This window comes from Acanthochromis polyacanthus, chromosome 22 (assembly GCF_021347895.1).
Source record: "Acanthochromis polyacanthus isolate Apoly-LR-REF ecotype Palm Island chromosome 22, KAUST_Apoly_ChrSc, whole genome shotgun sequence".
Taxonomy (NCBI): Eukaryota; Metazoa; Chordata; class Actinopteri; family Pomacentridae; genus Acanthochromis; species Acanthochromis polyacanthus.
Genome location: NC_067134.1, coordinates 24,395,243 through 24,411,552, shown reverse-complemented (window position 1 = coordinate 24,411,552; position 16,310 = coordinate 24,395,243). Strand labels below are relative to the sequence as shown.

General features: G+C 43.4%; 1 protein-coding gene across 5 annotated transcripts in view; it reads right to left on the bottom strand.

The window, feature by feature from the left end:
* Positions 1-16,310, bottom strand: part of LOC110964452 (histone demethylase UTY-like) — a 34,903-nt gene that overhangs the window by 2,301 nt on the left and 16,292 nt on the right. For 3 of the 5 annotated variants that reach the window (XM_022213178.2, XM_022213179.2, XM_022213181.2), the window contains 16 exons: positions 14,831-14,968; positions 12,903-13,034; positions 12,736-12,807; positions 12,539-12,646; positions 10,772-11,167; positions 9,190-10,088; positions 7,841-7,970; positions 7,575-7,680; positions 7,280-7,485; positions 7,102-7,163; positions 3,197-3,271; positions 2,914-3,062; positions 2,698-2,812; positions 2,429-2,616; positions 1,010-1,151; positions 741-867 (listed from right to left, as the gene is read on the bottom strand). In XM_022213178.2, coding sequence (XP_022068870.2) covers positions 741-867; positions 1,010-1,151; positions 2,429-2,616; positions 2,698-2,812; positions 2,914-3,062; positions 3,197-3,271; positions 7,102-7,163; positions 7,280-7,485; positions 7,575-7,680; positions 7,841-7,970; positions 9,190-10,088; positions 10,772-11,167; positions 12,539-12,646; positions 12,736-12,807; positions 12,903-13,034; positions 14,831-14,968 — 3,045 coding nt within the window. The remainder of the gene's footprint in view (positions 1-740; positions 868-1,009; positions 1,152-2,428; positions 2,617-2,697; positions 2,813-2,913; positions 3,063-3,196; positions 3,272-7,101; positions 7,164-7,279; positions 7,486-7,574; positions 7,681-7,840; positions 7,971-9,189; positions 10,089-10,771; positions 11,168-12,538; positions 12,647-12,735; positions 12,808-12,902; positions 13,035-14,830; positions 14,969-16,310) is intronic. The other 2 variants (XM_022213180.2, XM_022213182.2) reach the window with 1 other exon arrangement.

Below are 16,310 nucleotides of genomic sequence, written 5' to 3'. Positions count from 1 at the left end.
ATATTATCACAGTCAAACTCCTGATGTCCACATTTTCGGGAAATTTCTGAACATTTTTTGGTGGAAAAAAAAGAAATGTTGAATGTTTCTTGAAGAACATTCACATAAAAATCAACCAAAATCCAGCGAAATGGATTTTGGTTGATTTTTATGTGAATGTTCTTCAAGAAAAGATTAGAAGTTTTACTGACACATATGTACCACTTTAGATATTTTTAGGATTTTTTTGAAAGATTTTTGCGAATTTTTTGAAAACATTTACAAGAATTTTCTTGCCAAATTGGGGGATTTTTTTTTTTTTAAATAAAACTTAAGGGAAATTTTTAGGAATTATTGGAATTTTCTTCCAGAAGGTTTTGTCTCCCTCAATTTTTGGATTTTTTTCAGACAAGGAAACAATGTTTTTTGGTGCCTGTAAATGAGGACAACAGGAGAGTTTAATGTGTCATCATCGACATTTAACCAACACTATATAGACAGACACCTGTGCTGAAACGCAACATCAGTATTTGTGAATCCTGAGTTGCCAAACTGCAGCAGAAACACAATCGGGGGACAAATACGTTTGGTTCTAATCCAACATGCGGGGCGGAGAGGAATAATCGGGATGTGAGCAGGAACACGAGCCAACACAATTATTTTCCACTTGAAAATAAGTGTGAGCTGCAGAGCTAGAAAATGTGAAATCCTGTTAAAATTCACACCCCTGATGCTGAAATGTTCCCGGTGAGCTCACTGACCTCGCAGATGGTGCAGTAGTGGGCCGGCTCGTCCCTGGTCCTCGGCCTCAGCACCGTTTCCTTGCCGGCCGACGCCAAGGCTTCCTTCACCCACTGGCACTGCTTCAACGTCCGCAGCAAGCAGTACCTGTGACGAGGAGACGACCGTCAGTGCCAGATTGAAAGAAAATAAAAAATAAAATATCCAGTTGATGCAAGACGGCCGCAGAGCCAAACATATAAGACAAACAATCTGCTCGGAGCTTAAAGCGACGGATCCTGTGACTCACTTGATCATCTCAAACAGCTTGTGGTCGGACACTTTGATGTTGCGTGCCATGTTCCAGGAGAGGTGCACCATGGGAACCATGGATTTGACGCTCTGGAGCTTATTCCACTCGTATCGCTCCACAGCCAGCTTGTACTGGTGGGCTAAAAAAAAAAAGAAGAAGAAGAAAAAAAAAAGGAAGTTTAAGATGCAACATTTTGTGCAACAGTGTACATGTTTGTAAAGAAGCAGGTGTAGTTTATACTGTAGGCCAAGGCTGTCAAACATGAGGCCCGCAGGCCAAAACCGGTCCTCCAGAGGGTCTGATCCGACCCTCAGAGTGTAAAAATTACAGAGAAGACATTAACTGCAAATTTTAAATTTGTAAAACTATAAATTTAAAATAATTTCTAGACCATGACAAGTTGTTTTGATCATACAGGAAAATACTAGATAGTTTATTGTTCTTTTGTCGTTTTTGTAATATTTTGTCTTGGTTTTTTTGTCTCTTTTTGTCAGACTTTTGTCGCCTGTCATGCTTTTGTCTTTTTGTTTCTGATTTTTGTCATTTTGTGTTTACTTTTTTCTCGCTTGTGTTTTTTGGTCTTATTTTGTATTTCATTTTTTTCACTGTTTTGTGTGTCATTAATGTAATTTTTTCTCGTTTTTTTTTTGTCTGACTTTTGTCATCTTGATCATAAAGTCAAACACTTTATCTTTCAGTTCCAGATACCTGTGATGAAATGTTTTATTCCTTTGTAGATCCACTGTGATCTGATCGGCTGTAATGTGTAAATGCTAAACTGGAACATAATGTTGTTGAAACTGAACTCACTTTTCTTAAAAAATTTAAGAATGTTCAAAATGTTTTGTAAAAAGATAATTCCTTAAATGTGAACTTCTTTGCACTAAAACAAAGGACACATTTAGAGTTGTGGTTATTTATGAGTCATTAATTGTATTTTACTGCTCTGGCCCACTTGAGATCAAACTGGGCTTAATGTGGCCCCTGAACTCATAACTTTAACATCCCTGCTGTAGACCAACAGCTGTGAGTGCTTTGACAGTTTTAGAAAAGATGTAAGCGTAGTAAAGCCATCATGTGGATAAACAGGTGCACTTAATTAACATGGAAGTTAATTCAGGCATACAGACGACTGAAAAATACATCTGATGCGCATCTGGAGAGAAAATTCAGCTGTAATCAGTTAAAAGGGCAATGATCTGCTGGGAAGAGATTTCAGACGGTATGATAAAGGTCAGGAGCGTTTCAGACATAATTCCTATTCAACAAGATCGTCTAATTTGGGTATTTTTTGGCTGGTGAATGCATTTTCCAGTAGAGCATGTATGGCAAAAAAGGAGGGAGAGGATGTGCCCGTCAACATAAGAGTGTGTCCGATGTGCGTGGAGTTGCCGATTCCCATCATCCCAGACGTACCGGTGAGAGGTCCTACGTTCCAGGCGATGTTGTTGCACCAGCCGATAGCCTGCACCCAGTGGACGGTGCCCGTGTTGAGCCACACCAAGTCGCCCGGCCGCTGGATGAACCGGTAGACGGGCACGTCGGCCTCGTACAGGTCCTCCAGGTTGGGCCACCACGAGCCCATCAGGAAGTTGATGTTGTTCCTGGAGGGGAGGAAGGGAAGGAGTTCAGAGGTTTGCAACGGTGAGAGGGTGAGGGAAACAATCCTGTGCGGTCCGTCTTACTTTTCACAGAAGTTGCTCATCACTCCCCAGTAGGGCTCCGGCACAGCAAACCACTCACAGTCTCCTGGTCCGATGTTGATGTTGACGGCACAGAAGTTGTTGTGTTCCTGGTGACCTGGAGGGACAAACAAATACAAAGAAAAAACTTCACTGCACCATTCTATACGCCAACAGAGGCATACAGCTAGCACAGTGGAGTAATAACATGTTCCAGACCTGGTATCCTGCTGCCAGGCACCTTCATGTACAGCTGCACCGTGTTCATGCCCAGGATGGTGTGGCCCACGTGGCTCAGCAGGTTGCCGGCCGACACGACTCGAGCGAAGGCCGGGAGTTTGCTCAGCTCCTGGAGTTGCTGTTTCCACCTGGTGGAGAACGTGCGAGAGACGAGTGGGCATGAGGAGATCGAATATGAAATGTGTCACGCATCTTAGAGAGAAAAAAAAAAAAGGTGTCAGCTTGGAGATGTGGCAGATGGTGAAATGAAATCCATACTCACTTTCTTTCGTCCGACACGTCGATGTTGGTTCCAAACTTTATGTGTTTCAAGGGCCCTCTTCGTTTGCGTGCAGCACTGAAGACACAAAGAAAGAAAAAGATTAGTAATTAAATTAACCCTCGTGTCGTCCAGGGGGTCAAAATTGACCCGTTTTAAAGTATGAAAATGTGGAAAAAAAATGTATATATTCACAGTGAAAGTTCTGAAGTCACCAAAATCATAATAAATAATGCTGGATTTTTTTTGTGAATGTTCAAGAAAATACTAGAAGTTGTACTGATATACAGTGCATCCAGAAAGTATTCACAGCGTTTCACTTTTTCCACATTTTGTTATGTTACAGCCTTATTCCAAATCGGATTCAATTATTTTTTCCCTTAAAATTCTACACATAACACCCCATAATGACAAAATGAAAAAAGTTTTTTTGAGAGTCTTGCAAATTTATTAAAAATAAAAAACAAAGAAATTACATGTACATAAGTATTCACAGCCTTTGCCATGAAGCTCTAAATTGAGCTCATGTGCATCCTGTTTCCACTGATCATCCTTGAGACGCTTCTACTGCTTAATTGGAGTCCACCTGTGGCAAATTCAGTTGATTGGACATGATTTGGAAAGGCACACACCTGTCTATATAAGGTTCCACAGTTGGCAGTGCATGTCAGAGCATAAACCAAGCATGAAGTCAAAGGAATTGTCTGTAGACCTCCGAAACAGGATTGTGACGAGGCACAAGTCTGGGGAAGGGTACAGAAAAATTTCTGCTGCTTTGAAGGTCCCAATGAGCACGGTGGCCTCCATCATCCGTAAATGGAAGACATTTGGAACCACCAGGACTCTTCCTAGAGCCGGCCGGCCATCTAAACTGAGCAATCGGGGGAGAAGGGCCTTAGTCAGAGAGGTGACTAAGAACCCCATGGTCACTTTGTCAGAGCTCCAGCGTTCCTCTGTGGAGAGAGGAGAACCTTCCAGAAGGACAACCATCTCTGCAGCAATCCACAAATCAGGCCTGTTTGGTAGAGTGACCAGACGGAAGCCACTTCTTAGTAAAAGGCACATGGCAGCCCGCCTGGAGTTTGCCAAAAGGCACCTGAAGGACTCTCAGACCATCAGCAAAAAAATTCTCTGGTCTGATGAGACAAAGATTGAACTCTTTGGTGTGAATGCTAGGCGTTTTGTTTGGAGGAAACCAGGCACTGCTCATCACCAGGCCAATACCATCCCTACAGTGAAGCATGGTGGCGGTAGCATCATGCTGTGGGGATGTTTTTCAGCAGCAGGAACTGGGAAACTAGTCAAGATAGAGGGGAAGATGAATGCAGCAATGTACAGAGACATCCTGGATGAAAACCTGCTCCAGAGCGCTCTTGACCTCAAACTGGGGCGGCGGTTCATCTTTCAGCAGGACAACGACCCTAAGCACACAGCCAAGATAGCAAAGAAGTGGCTTCAGGACAACTCTGTGAATGTCCTTGAGTGGCCCAGCCAGAGCCCGGACTTGAATCCAATTGAGCATCTCTGGAGAGATCTGAAAATGGCTGTGCACCGGCGCTCCCCATCCAACTTGATGGAGCTTGAGAGGTGTTGCAAAGAGGAATGGGCAAAACTGCCCAAAGATAGGTGTGCCAAGCTTGTGGCATCATATTCAAAAAGACTTGAGGCTGTAATTGCTGCCAAAGGTGCATCAACAAAGTATTAAGCAAAGGCTGTGAATACTTATGTACATGTGGTCTCTTAGTTTTTTATTTTTAATAAATTTTCAAGAATCTCAAAAAAACTTTTTTCATGTTGTCATTATGGGGTGTTGTGTGTAGAATTTTAAGGGAAAAAATGAATTGAATCCGATTTGGTATAAGACTGTAACATAACAAAATGTGGAAAAGGTAACGCGCTGTGAATACTTTCCGGATGCACTGTATACACACGTGGACAAAATTGTTGGTACCCCTCAGTTAAAGAAGGAAAAACCCACAATTCTCACTGAAATCACTTGAAAATCACAAAAGTAACAATAAATAAAAATTGATTGAAAATTAAATAATCAAAATCAGCCATCACTTTTGAATTGTTGATTAACATAATTATTTAAAAAAACAAACTAATGAAATAGGGCTGGACAAAAATGATGGTACCCATAACTTAATATTTTGTTGCACAACCTTTTGAGGCAATCACTGCAATTAAACGATTTCTGTATTTGTCAATGAGCGTTCTGCAGCTGTCAACAGGTATTTTGGCCCACTCCTCATGAGCAAACAGCTCCAGTTGTCTCAGGTTTGATGGGTGTCTTCTCCAAATGGCATGTTTCAGCTCCTTCCACATATGTTCAATGGGATTCAGATCTGGGCTCATAGAAGGCCACTTTAGAATAGTCCAACGCTTTTCTCTCAGCCATTCTTGGGTGTTTTTGGCTGTGTGTTTTGGATCGTTGTCCTGTTGGAAGACCCATGACCTGCGACCGAGACCAAGCTTTCTGACACTAGGCAGCACATTTCTCTCCAGAATGCCTTGATAGTCTTCAGATTTCATCGTACCTTGCACACTTTCAAGACACCCTGTGCCAGATGCAGCAAAGCAGCCCCAAAACATTACTGAGCCTCCTCCATGTTTCACCGTAGGGACAGTGTTCTTTTCTTCGTATGCTTGGTTTTTGAGTCTCTGAACATAGAGTTGATGTGCCTTACCAAAAAGCTCCAGTTTGGTCTCATCTGTCCAAAGGACATTCTCCCAGAAGCTTTGTGGCTTGTCAACATGCATTTTTACAAATTCCAGTCTGGCTTTTTTATGAGTTTTTTTCAGCAGTGGTGTCCTCCTTGGTCGTCTCCCATGAAGTCCACTTTGGCTCAAACAACGACGAATGGTGCGATCTGACACTGATGTACCTTGGCCTTGGAGTTCACCTTTAATTTCTTTGGAGGTTGCTCTGGGCTCTTTGGATACAATTCCAACGATCCGTCTCTTCAATTTGTCATCAATTTTCCTCTTGCGGCCACGTCCAGGGAGGTTGGCTACTGTCCCGTGGGTCTTGAACTTCTGAATAATATGAGCCACTGTTGTCACAGGAACTTCAAGCTGTTTAGAGATGGTCTTATAGCCTTTACCTTAAGATGTTTGTCTATAATTTTTTTTTCGGATGTCCTGGGACAATTCTCTCCTTCGCTTTCTGTTGTCCATGTTCAGTGTGGTACACACCTTTTCACCAAACAGCAGGGTGACTACTTGTCTCCCTTTAAATAGGCAGACTGACTGATTATGAGTTTGGAAACACCTGTGATGTCAATTAAATGACACACCTGAGTTAATCATGTCACTCTGGTCAAATAGTTTTCAATCTTTCATAGAGGTACCATCATTTTTGTCCAGGCCTGTTTCATTAGTTTGTTTTTTTAAATAATTATGTTAATCAACAATTCAAAAGTAATGGCTGTTTTTGATTATTTAATTTTCAATAAATTTTTATTTATTGTTACTTTTGTGAGTTTCAAGTGATTTCAGTGAGAATTGTGGGTTTTTCCTTCTTTAACTGAGGGGTACCAACAATTTTGTCCACGTGTGTATGTAATCACTTTGGATATTTTCAGGATTTTTTTTTTTGGAAGATTCACTTTTTGAAAATATTTACAAGAATTTTCTTGTCAAATTTGGGGGATTGTTAAAATTTTTTAAAGGAAACTTTTAAAAACCTTTAAGGGAAATTTCTAAGGAATTATTGGAATTTTCTTCCTGAAATTTGGGGTATTTTTGCCTGAATTTTTGCATTTTTTCCAGACAAGGAAACAATATTTTTTGGTGCCTGTAAATGAGGACAACAGGAGGGTTAATGACAATACAAAGCAAAAAATCTAAGCATGTGCATAGGATTCTCAGCTAGAAAAAAATGGAGCCTAAGGACGATGACATACCTCTCTGCTGACGCTGGCTCTGTGTCCGAGGGCTCCTTTAGTGCCTTCTTTTCATTCTCCTCCTGAAAACAAACCATCTATCACATTAAATCATTGCCAAATCTTTTTTCTGCATCTTTAAATCTCTCTGAAGTCATGCAGATATAGGAATTCTGCATGAGAAGTGACAGAAACACACCCGAAGGGATTCCTGGAAGGAAGCAGCCTGATACTGGGCATATTTGGCGATGGTCGTGTGGGCGCGGGCGCTTTCGCAGCGCCACATTTTCTTGGTGCCCGTCGGGTCCCAGTTCTCGTCGGCGGGCTGCGAGAGCTGAGTCCAGACCTCCACCAGGTGCTCCGGGTTGGCCTCGACCAGCGTCTTCGTGGAGAACAGACCCAGATCTGAGGAGACAACGAAGCAGGAAACGACTCAAAACACTGACATTTGCTGTGATATTAAAGAAAAACACATTTCAATAAAAAACATTTACCCAGTTTGAGAGCTCCAGCCAGGCCTCTGATGACAGTGACGGGGTTGGAGGGGTTTGTGCAGAATTGGTGCAGTGGGGGGAAGAAAGCATCCCTCTTGTTCTCCAGCTGCTCAATAGGGCAAGAAACAGGAAGTTGAGGGATTTCACAACAACCTGCCATTTACAAAGCCACTCAGCTACTAAAAATTATATAAGACTTTATAATTTCCTCCGTTTTTCTAGGTTTTAAAACTCAATCAGCTTTCTTTTCAGTGGGTGATACTCACGTAGATGCTGGGCGTGGGGGGGTTAAGCTTGTCTTTGGGCAGGGCTGGCGAGGGCGGAGGGGGCAGCCGTGGCGGGGGGCACTTATCGAGGAGTATACTGCTGTTGGAAAGACCGTTCTTCCCCAGGTTTCTGCACAAATAACACACAGAATGCTGTCATTCAGGGTAGACAGGTAAATGATATACTGACAAAGTAAAGCTAACAGGACTTGCAGGATGTAGAAAGTAGTGAGAATCACAGCTTATATTCCCAAATAAAGTGCTACCACAATAAATCAATTTTTGTATAAACTGCAGCCACCATCGATGCTACATCACAATATATATGCAACTGAAGATGAAAAACAACCCTAAAAAGGCCAAAAGCAGGACTTCAGCATTCATTTACCGCATTGTGGGGCCAGTTTGTGTTTGCTGTCAACATTAAGGTTTAATTCAGTTAATCGTGCTGTTAATTGCCCCTTTGAGTTTCTTCTTCACCACATTTTTCTTAATTTCCATTCACTTTACCCCCAAAATTGATCAGCATCACAACAAAGAGTGACCATTAAGCAGTGACTCTGGTAAGTGTCTGCATGTTTTATTCAAAATATCAATATTTAGTACCACCTGAAGTGCAAGAGAACATCATCAGACATCTACAGAGGGATATCAGCGGCATTAAAATGAAATTCAAGAGTGTGACGCCAAATTTCGTCAAATAAATGCAAAATATAGAGCACTGGTTTCTGCTTCAAATGAATATTCTGCGCTGACTGATATCTGCATGGCAACAAGGCTGCCCAGTAGCCTTCGGTGTTGTTCACAGTTACATAACTATTAGCCTCTGGTTCTGTAGTTGCGCTGTAATTCCACTGGGAGGAGACATGTTCAAAACAAAGCGCACACTTCAACACAGAGCTAAACTCTGCTGTCAGTTTGGAAAACAGTGGTGCTCACAAGCATCTGTAAAGCTGAAGATAAAGTGTTGAGTGAGTAAAGTGAACACATATTCACACTTCATACTTTTTTCCACTAAAGCAGCCTCACTTTTCTTCTAATCAAGCTCATTCACGTTAGCACACAAACACTGTTGAGCTTGTCCTTGCCAGAATCAACTCAGTTGACACTTTAAGCCCTGCTTAAGTTCTTGGGAAGTGGAGAATTTTACACACGCCAGAAATGTGGTCCAAGGCTTATGAACTTTGTGACCTGACTGTGTGTGATTCTGCTTTTGTCAACACACCGATCTGCCTGCCAAGACGATCCTTCCTGCCAAAAGGAATTAAACAGGGCCAGCAGGTTACAGCCTGAGTTCATTTGCAGGACACCAGGACGTGAATAAAAACAACGAGGCATTACAGTCTCACCTGCAGGCCTTCAGCACGTCTGTGGAGCTGGGGTAGATGGATATCGAAGATGATGACGATGAAGACGAGGAGCCGTGTCCGTGTGGAGGCGTAGCTTTGAGACTGGTGACGGTGGGTGGCTCAGCCTTCAGCGGGCTTTGAGAGTCCTCCGAGATGCCTCCCTTGCCGTTGCCGTTAACGGCGGGTGCAGTAGACAACGTGGTGGTGGAGGTGGTGTTAGTGGTGGTGGTGGTGGTGGGACTGTGGGCGCCTGCTTGGGTGTGTTCTGAGGATTTGGGTGACGGTGTGGCGGTGGATATGGCAGAGATGGGCGAGGAGGCAGCCGAGCTGCCCTGTGCGTGGGGGGTGGAGGGCAGGACGGCGGGGTGAATGTTATTGACTTTCTTGTGGGACTCTGGCGTGGCGGCTGCTGTGGATGCAGTCCCTTCTGACAGCCCCTCGCTCTCCTCAGGGCCCTTCCCCCCCGCCAGCAGGGCAGATAGCCTAGGATTGTCTGCGCTAAGGCTCGGCTTCTCGCCACTTTCTGCCGCCTTGCCGCCATCCCCCGAGTGGACGTGATTGGCTAGGCCGTCTGCCTGCGCCATTTTGCCGTCAGCTGACGGCAGCGGCAATGGCGTTTTGCCCTCGGAGCCCCCGTTGCCGAGGGACGCCGCTGTGGTGTTGCCATCTTTGGTAGCGGACGCACCAGGTCCTGCTCCACCTGAGGTAGAGGAGTTGGGGAGGGAGGGAGGGGATGGGAGGTGGTTATGAGGCTGCTGCCGTGGCGATGGGGCATTAGTGGAATGTCCAACCTGATTGTTGGGGTGCACAGGGGTGGTGGAGTTGGGGGTCTGGGGGTGAGAGAGGGTCCCCTCACTGCTGGAGCCTGTCGCATTTGGAACAGACCCCTTCTGAAGCCCCTAAAGAAGAAAGAAAAAATAAACGTTACACCAGAAGCAGAAGTGCAGACAGAGTAAAGCTCATTAAATCTGTAGAACATCACTCTTTCTGGTGAGGTGCCCTTTTATTGGGACCTATTGTTCTGTGTTTTATTTTATGTTTCACTGTTGTGTTTTCTTTGTGTACTTCTTGCAGTGTGCTTTTATTTGTGACTTACTGTTCTATGCATCACTGTTATGTCTATTTCTGTTTTTCTTTTTTTTTGCCAAAGGACTGTGGATGTAAATTAACAATGTTGCTATAATCTGGTGCATTTACCTCCATTGCTGTATAAATGTTCATTAATGTGCCCTGTCCCTACCAAATAAATAAATTTACGTGGCTATACCCCTGGGTTAATTTGTAGATGTGACTTTAATACATGCTTTGGCTCCATACCAGAGATTAGGGATGCGCGGAAGAATTCCTGCATACTTTAATTTAAGAGTCTCATGGAAGGGACTTCACAGCTTGTTTCATAAAAATCACTTTATTCTACTCAATGGTTTCTGACAGTTTTTACAACAGAGCCAAGTAGGTCAGTAGGATAAAGCAGATTTATATCCATTACTTAACTGAGCGACAGTGAACTTGCCAGAGGGACTTTTAATTTTGCATGTTCTGTCACAGGCGCTCAAACAAAGATGAATAGAGAGCGTCTAACCTGAGAGGAGTTTAGGTGCAGGGCCTGGCGCGGCATGGCGTCCTGTGTTTGCGTGCTTGTGCAGGTGTGAGGTAGCAGTGCTGCGTCGCCGCTGCCGGCAGGTTGCAGGTAAGGCACGTCTCCGTTGGGTCCTGTGGCCGTGGGCCCTGGCTTATTATTACTACTACTGTTACTACTACTGTTACTACTGTCACCCACAGGGAGAGAGTCCAAGTGTCCATGTGTCCCGGAGCCCACGGGCCCGTTGGCCAGCGGCTGAGGCGGGCACAGGGGCCGGTGGGGTCCGAGGTGGGGCCGCGTGGGGTGGAGGCTGGGGTTGGGCGAGGGGAGGGAGTTGGCGGTGGGGCCGTTGGGAAGCGAGGGGCGCACCTGACCTCCTGAGGCATTCTGTCTCATCTGTGGGAGAGGAAAGAAAAAAAAAAAAACAGTTTGAAATTTAGTTACAACTTATCTGTTATTTATTATGTTTGTCTGAATCCGGTCTGAGAACCAGATGGGCGAGCTGAACCACCGAAAGACGACTGAGTCAGTTGAAAAAACAAAAACAAAGATGTCGATGTTCATGTTCTTACCTGCACTCACTTGTGGTTTGGCACCTAATACTACACCACACACAGCGAGAGGGTTCTGAGACGCCTAAATCAGATCTGAATAATACCGTAGGATCATAAATCACAGTGTTTACACACACTGGATTAGAGAGTTTATTTACTTTAAGATCACAGTTAAAGCCTTTAACCGGTCTGTACATACAATCTCTATAGTCTCTGCTTAAAGGGCTGAAGAGCGGATCTGCTGCATACATGTAAAAATAAGTCTGTTTGTAAACTGATGTTTAGTGTAAACATCCATGGGTACACTGTAAAAAGTGTTTGGACATTTTATGGTGAAAAACTGACGGAAAAAATCTGTTAACTCTAAAACAGTCTGATGCAGTTTATGGAACACCCAATCAAGTTAATCAGGAGAAAGGTGTGTTTTTTAGATTTTCTTTCTCTTGAAAAAATACATTTCCCAACTCCTGCACAGTTTTTAATGGAAAAATACAGTAATATGTATCGCAATATTGTAATTTTTGCATTTTATTCTAAAAAAAAAATACAGTTTTTCCCAGTTAAATGTGCATATTGTTAACATGGCAATTTCTGCGTTACCAGTCAAACTGATGTAGTTGTGTTAATAACTGACATATGCTTTAATTATGCTGTGCAATTTCACAGAAATTATGCTGTAAATACTGCGTTCTTTTCTTCTTCTGAAGAAAATATCTTTATTTACATATATATGCACTGTGTGCTGCACTCTTTTTATTCAAATGTTCTATTTGCTGCTGTACACTGTAAATTTATTTATTATTATTTTATTTATTTGTAAATCTATCTAATATTCATGACAGCTTTAACTGCAAGTTTTGCTAAAAAATGCACAGATTCAATGTTAAATACATAAACTATTCTGGTGATAATGTAAATGGAGTTTTCTAACCATCAGTTAGACTTTTAACACGATTAGCTAACACAATGTAGCATTAGAACACAGGAGTGATGGTTGCTGGAAATGTTCCTCTGTACCCCTATGGAGATATTCCATTCAACATTTCCACCTAGAATAGTCATTTATCACATTAACAATGTCCAGACTGGATTTATGATTTATTTAATGCTATCTTCATTTAAAAAAACTGCCCTTTTTAAAAAAAAAAAAAAAAAAAAGGTGATTTCTAAGTGAGCCCAAACTTTTGAGCGGCATCTGCTGTAATATCTTTACCTGGTGCTGGTGCTGCTGCATTATGGCGAGCTGAGCCTCCAGCTGCTCCAACATTTGTAGCTGTGGGGGCTTCAGGTTGGCCCGGTTACTCCGCAACTGCTCCAGCACCTGTAAGACAGACGGCAAGAGTCGGAAACCTCGCTTGACCTCTGAAATGGCTCAAGTTAAATAATAAAGAGATAAGAAATATTACCAACCTGTAATTTCTGTGGGGAGAGGTACCAGCTGGGGACTGGCTGCTGTGCTGGATTACTGGCCCATGAATCGCCCTGAGGGGGAAAATACATGACGATAAGGTGGAATGAAAGACTGAAATACAAAACTGTAAACTGGTTAAAAACGATGCCGCCGCTGTCCTATTTACCTTGGAGGGACTGGAGGCTCTCCTCCTCTTGGCCGGGCAGGACGGGTCCTCCACTTGGCCCAGCGAGCCCACATGAGGGGGCAGAGACTGACCCGAGCCCCCGCCCTCTGCACTGTGATTGGGCTTGCAAGCCTGGGGGAGGGGGAAGGGGGATGGAGGGAGCGCAGGAAAAAAAGGGAAGCAAAACAAATGTAAAGAGGAAAAGCAGAGAGACGCAAATGGACGAACAAATAAAACAAAAGTTACGGAAGAGGAAGAAGAAGAAGTGGGGAAATTAGGTGGCGAAAGCAACGGAAAATTTAAAATAAGATGAAGGGGGGGAGTGAAAAGAAGCAATTAAACGTGTTATCAGAAGGTAGAGCAGCAAAGGGAGAAAGCAAGCAAGAGGGAGAGATGGGAAAGAGAGAAAAAAAACGAGAGCAATACTGTGATTCTGAGTCGGGAGCTTTAAAAATCACGTAGAACAAAAACACTCCTTTGTGTCTAAAAGGTGTTGCATCATAGGGCAACAACAGCCCCCGGGACATTACTCCAATTTAGAGGAATGCTTCTAGAAATTCACCACTGCTTCTTATCAACATCTGCAAAAATAATGCTGTCGGTATGGCCAAAATCACTGCACTTGTAGCCATTTAGAGGCGCAAATGCATAACTTAACCTTTTAAGCGAAAGGTTACGACGCTTCCCACACACTATCAGCCGTACTATTAGCTCTGAGGAAGCCTGCCAGGCTGATGTGACTGCTCAGAAATTTGCCATGTTTTGTTACAGCTGCTTTAAAAATCAATACACTATGAGGCCTGCTAGACTTTTCCTGTCTGAGTGTGGAAAATAAACAGCATTTGCATTTTAAAAAAAGCCGTACGTTTGCTTAGTAATGTGCCATTTTTAAGTTAAAGTCAATTTCCCCAGCTGCCAAATCAACATATTCCAGTTCAGTAACACAACAATGATCACAGACAAACAAGGAAACACAGCAGAACTACCGGCATCTACCGCATGATGGGCATGACTGGATGAAAAGTGGTAATGGAACACTAGGGGGCACTGCTGGGGCATTGTGAGCGGCTGCAGGACATCTAAGGTCAGCCACTGAAGGGATGGTGGAGGAGGGGGGAGGACGACGGACAGAGCCAATGGGAAGCCTGGGAGCGCTCTACGACAGCACGACCTCACCGATCACACTTTTCTGGCCGGGTCAAAAGCCAAAAAGGCCAAAATGTCACAGCCACTTCACTTCGAATACTTTTTAATCTCTTCCGAATCGAAATAAAAAAAGCAGATTAAGAGCAAACAGCAGTGTGTGGCAAAGGTTCAACTGGTTTGCCACCTTAAACTGGATTTGTTAATGAACTGTAGGGTGGTAGTGGAGGAGGAGGGGTAGTAATCCTGAATTCCACATTAGATTAAAAGCAGGATTAAGAGAAGGAAAATAGGAAAGAATGAGCGAAAAGCCTCTGTCGATTTGTCATTTTGCTTGAACTGAGCGTGATGGGTGAAGCCGAGCGGCTGCTGCGGGGAAAGAGAGGGGGTGCAGGAGTGGGTAACACTTGGCTGGATCTCTCCCTCGTGTCAAACGGATGCCATAAAGCAGCCACGATTTTCAGGAAGCCAATTGAAACGAAGCACAGCAAGTAGTTTATCGTTCACACATAACAAATCTCCAATTTGAGTGCAACAGAAGGTGTTTTTTGCCGGCTTCTTTAGACATCCGAGTTCACACAAACACGCAGACGAGGTGGAAGGCGGAGTGAAGCTCAAGCGTTACCCATCGGTGCGAAAAAAAAAAAACAGTGCATGCGCATGTGTTGACCTTCTGTGTGGTGCGTTCGAGTGCCTATATGTGTCTAAGTCAGAGGGAAAAGAGGGGAGGAAGGGTGGGGTAGGGGAGGGAAGGGAGGTGCAAGTTGCTCTATCTGGTCTCTCACCTGCTGTGGTGCACTGCTCAGGCCTCCCTGCCTGGAGGTTAGCTCAGCTGGGATTGGTAGACTCCACGCCTCCTCAATAAGAGGGAGCATTTTACTTTTACCCTGTGGGCTACTGAGCTGGGGGTTATTCAACTGAGCCTAGGGGAATGGAAAACGACGTGAAAAAACAAAAAAAATAAAAAAAATAAAACACAAGCCTCATGTTTTTTTGTTTTTCTCTTCAAAAAATTAAAAAAAATTAAGAAAAACGATGACCTCAAAACAAGGAAATGATCAGCAATGGTAAATAGGTAGAGGTTATAAAACAAGTGAAGCTACGTTGGAAACTTTAAATTACTCTGGCTGCATGGTCTGAATAATAAAGCTACATTATGTATCAACCACACAAGGAGGTACTTGAATGACATTCAGCAACAGTAACACAGTCACAGTTCCATTAAAACAAGCCGCTGAGCTTGTCTTAATGCCATGAATTTATGCTAACATAACTGGTGGAAATGTAACATTCCTTCATGCATATGCAAAGGAAAAATGACACCGCTCGGACAAAAATATAGATGAACAACTCAACGCATGAGGTATGGGGGCTGTGCGGACCCCGTCTGGTCAATCTGTGGGAGGCTAAGGGCGAATTTGCTCAGCTAGCGTTAGCTTCAAGGGGACAATTAATGCCTAATTAATTATTTCTCAAGGGTGCTACCATGTTGATTCTCCCTCTTCCCCTGAAACTATAATCTACAGTACAGAACGGGATTAGAGTCACTGTAACAAAAAAAAAAAAAGATTTCTGACTTTTGTTTCAGGATTCTGAGTTCATCTGAGTTTAAACTCAGAAGACTGACTTTCAAAACATTATCCCTTCTCTCTTTAAACTTGGAATTTTACTTTTATTTTCATCATTCTGCTATAAAACTCATAATTCTGACTCACAATTAGCTCTTTAAATTAATAACTATGGCTGTACAGGGGGTCCTTGAATTACGCTGGCATTCCGTTCCTACTGAGCTCCATTTTAAGTTCATTTTCAGAAGTTGGACCCCTGACAAAAATGTAAACAAAGCTGTCTAAAGGCTGGGTTACGCTTTCCGCATGAACGAGCCGCGCGGAAATCTGCTCGAGAGAACATGTGGCGTCTGCTCCCAAACTGCAGGGGGCAGTGTATCTCAAACACACTTCTCCCCAGTCTACTGTGGTACTAGAGTAGAAGAAGTTTGCCATTGTTTACAACACTTACAATATGGCATTTTACCGAATAGTTGCATTTCAGCAATTACCGTAGTTTTAATTTCACTCCATCGATTGCTCATAACCCGGTTGCCATGGTGATCTCTGTGTGATGAATCGTATAAATGCCCGTATTTTTAAAATTCTGTGGTCAGGAGCTCCTGTTCTTCCGCCAGCTTTCCGCGCGTCTCTACCCGCGTAGTTTGAAAGATTTGGAGGTGCACGACACGGAAATTTTCTGCTTGAGAAGAGCAGT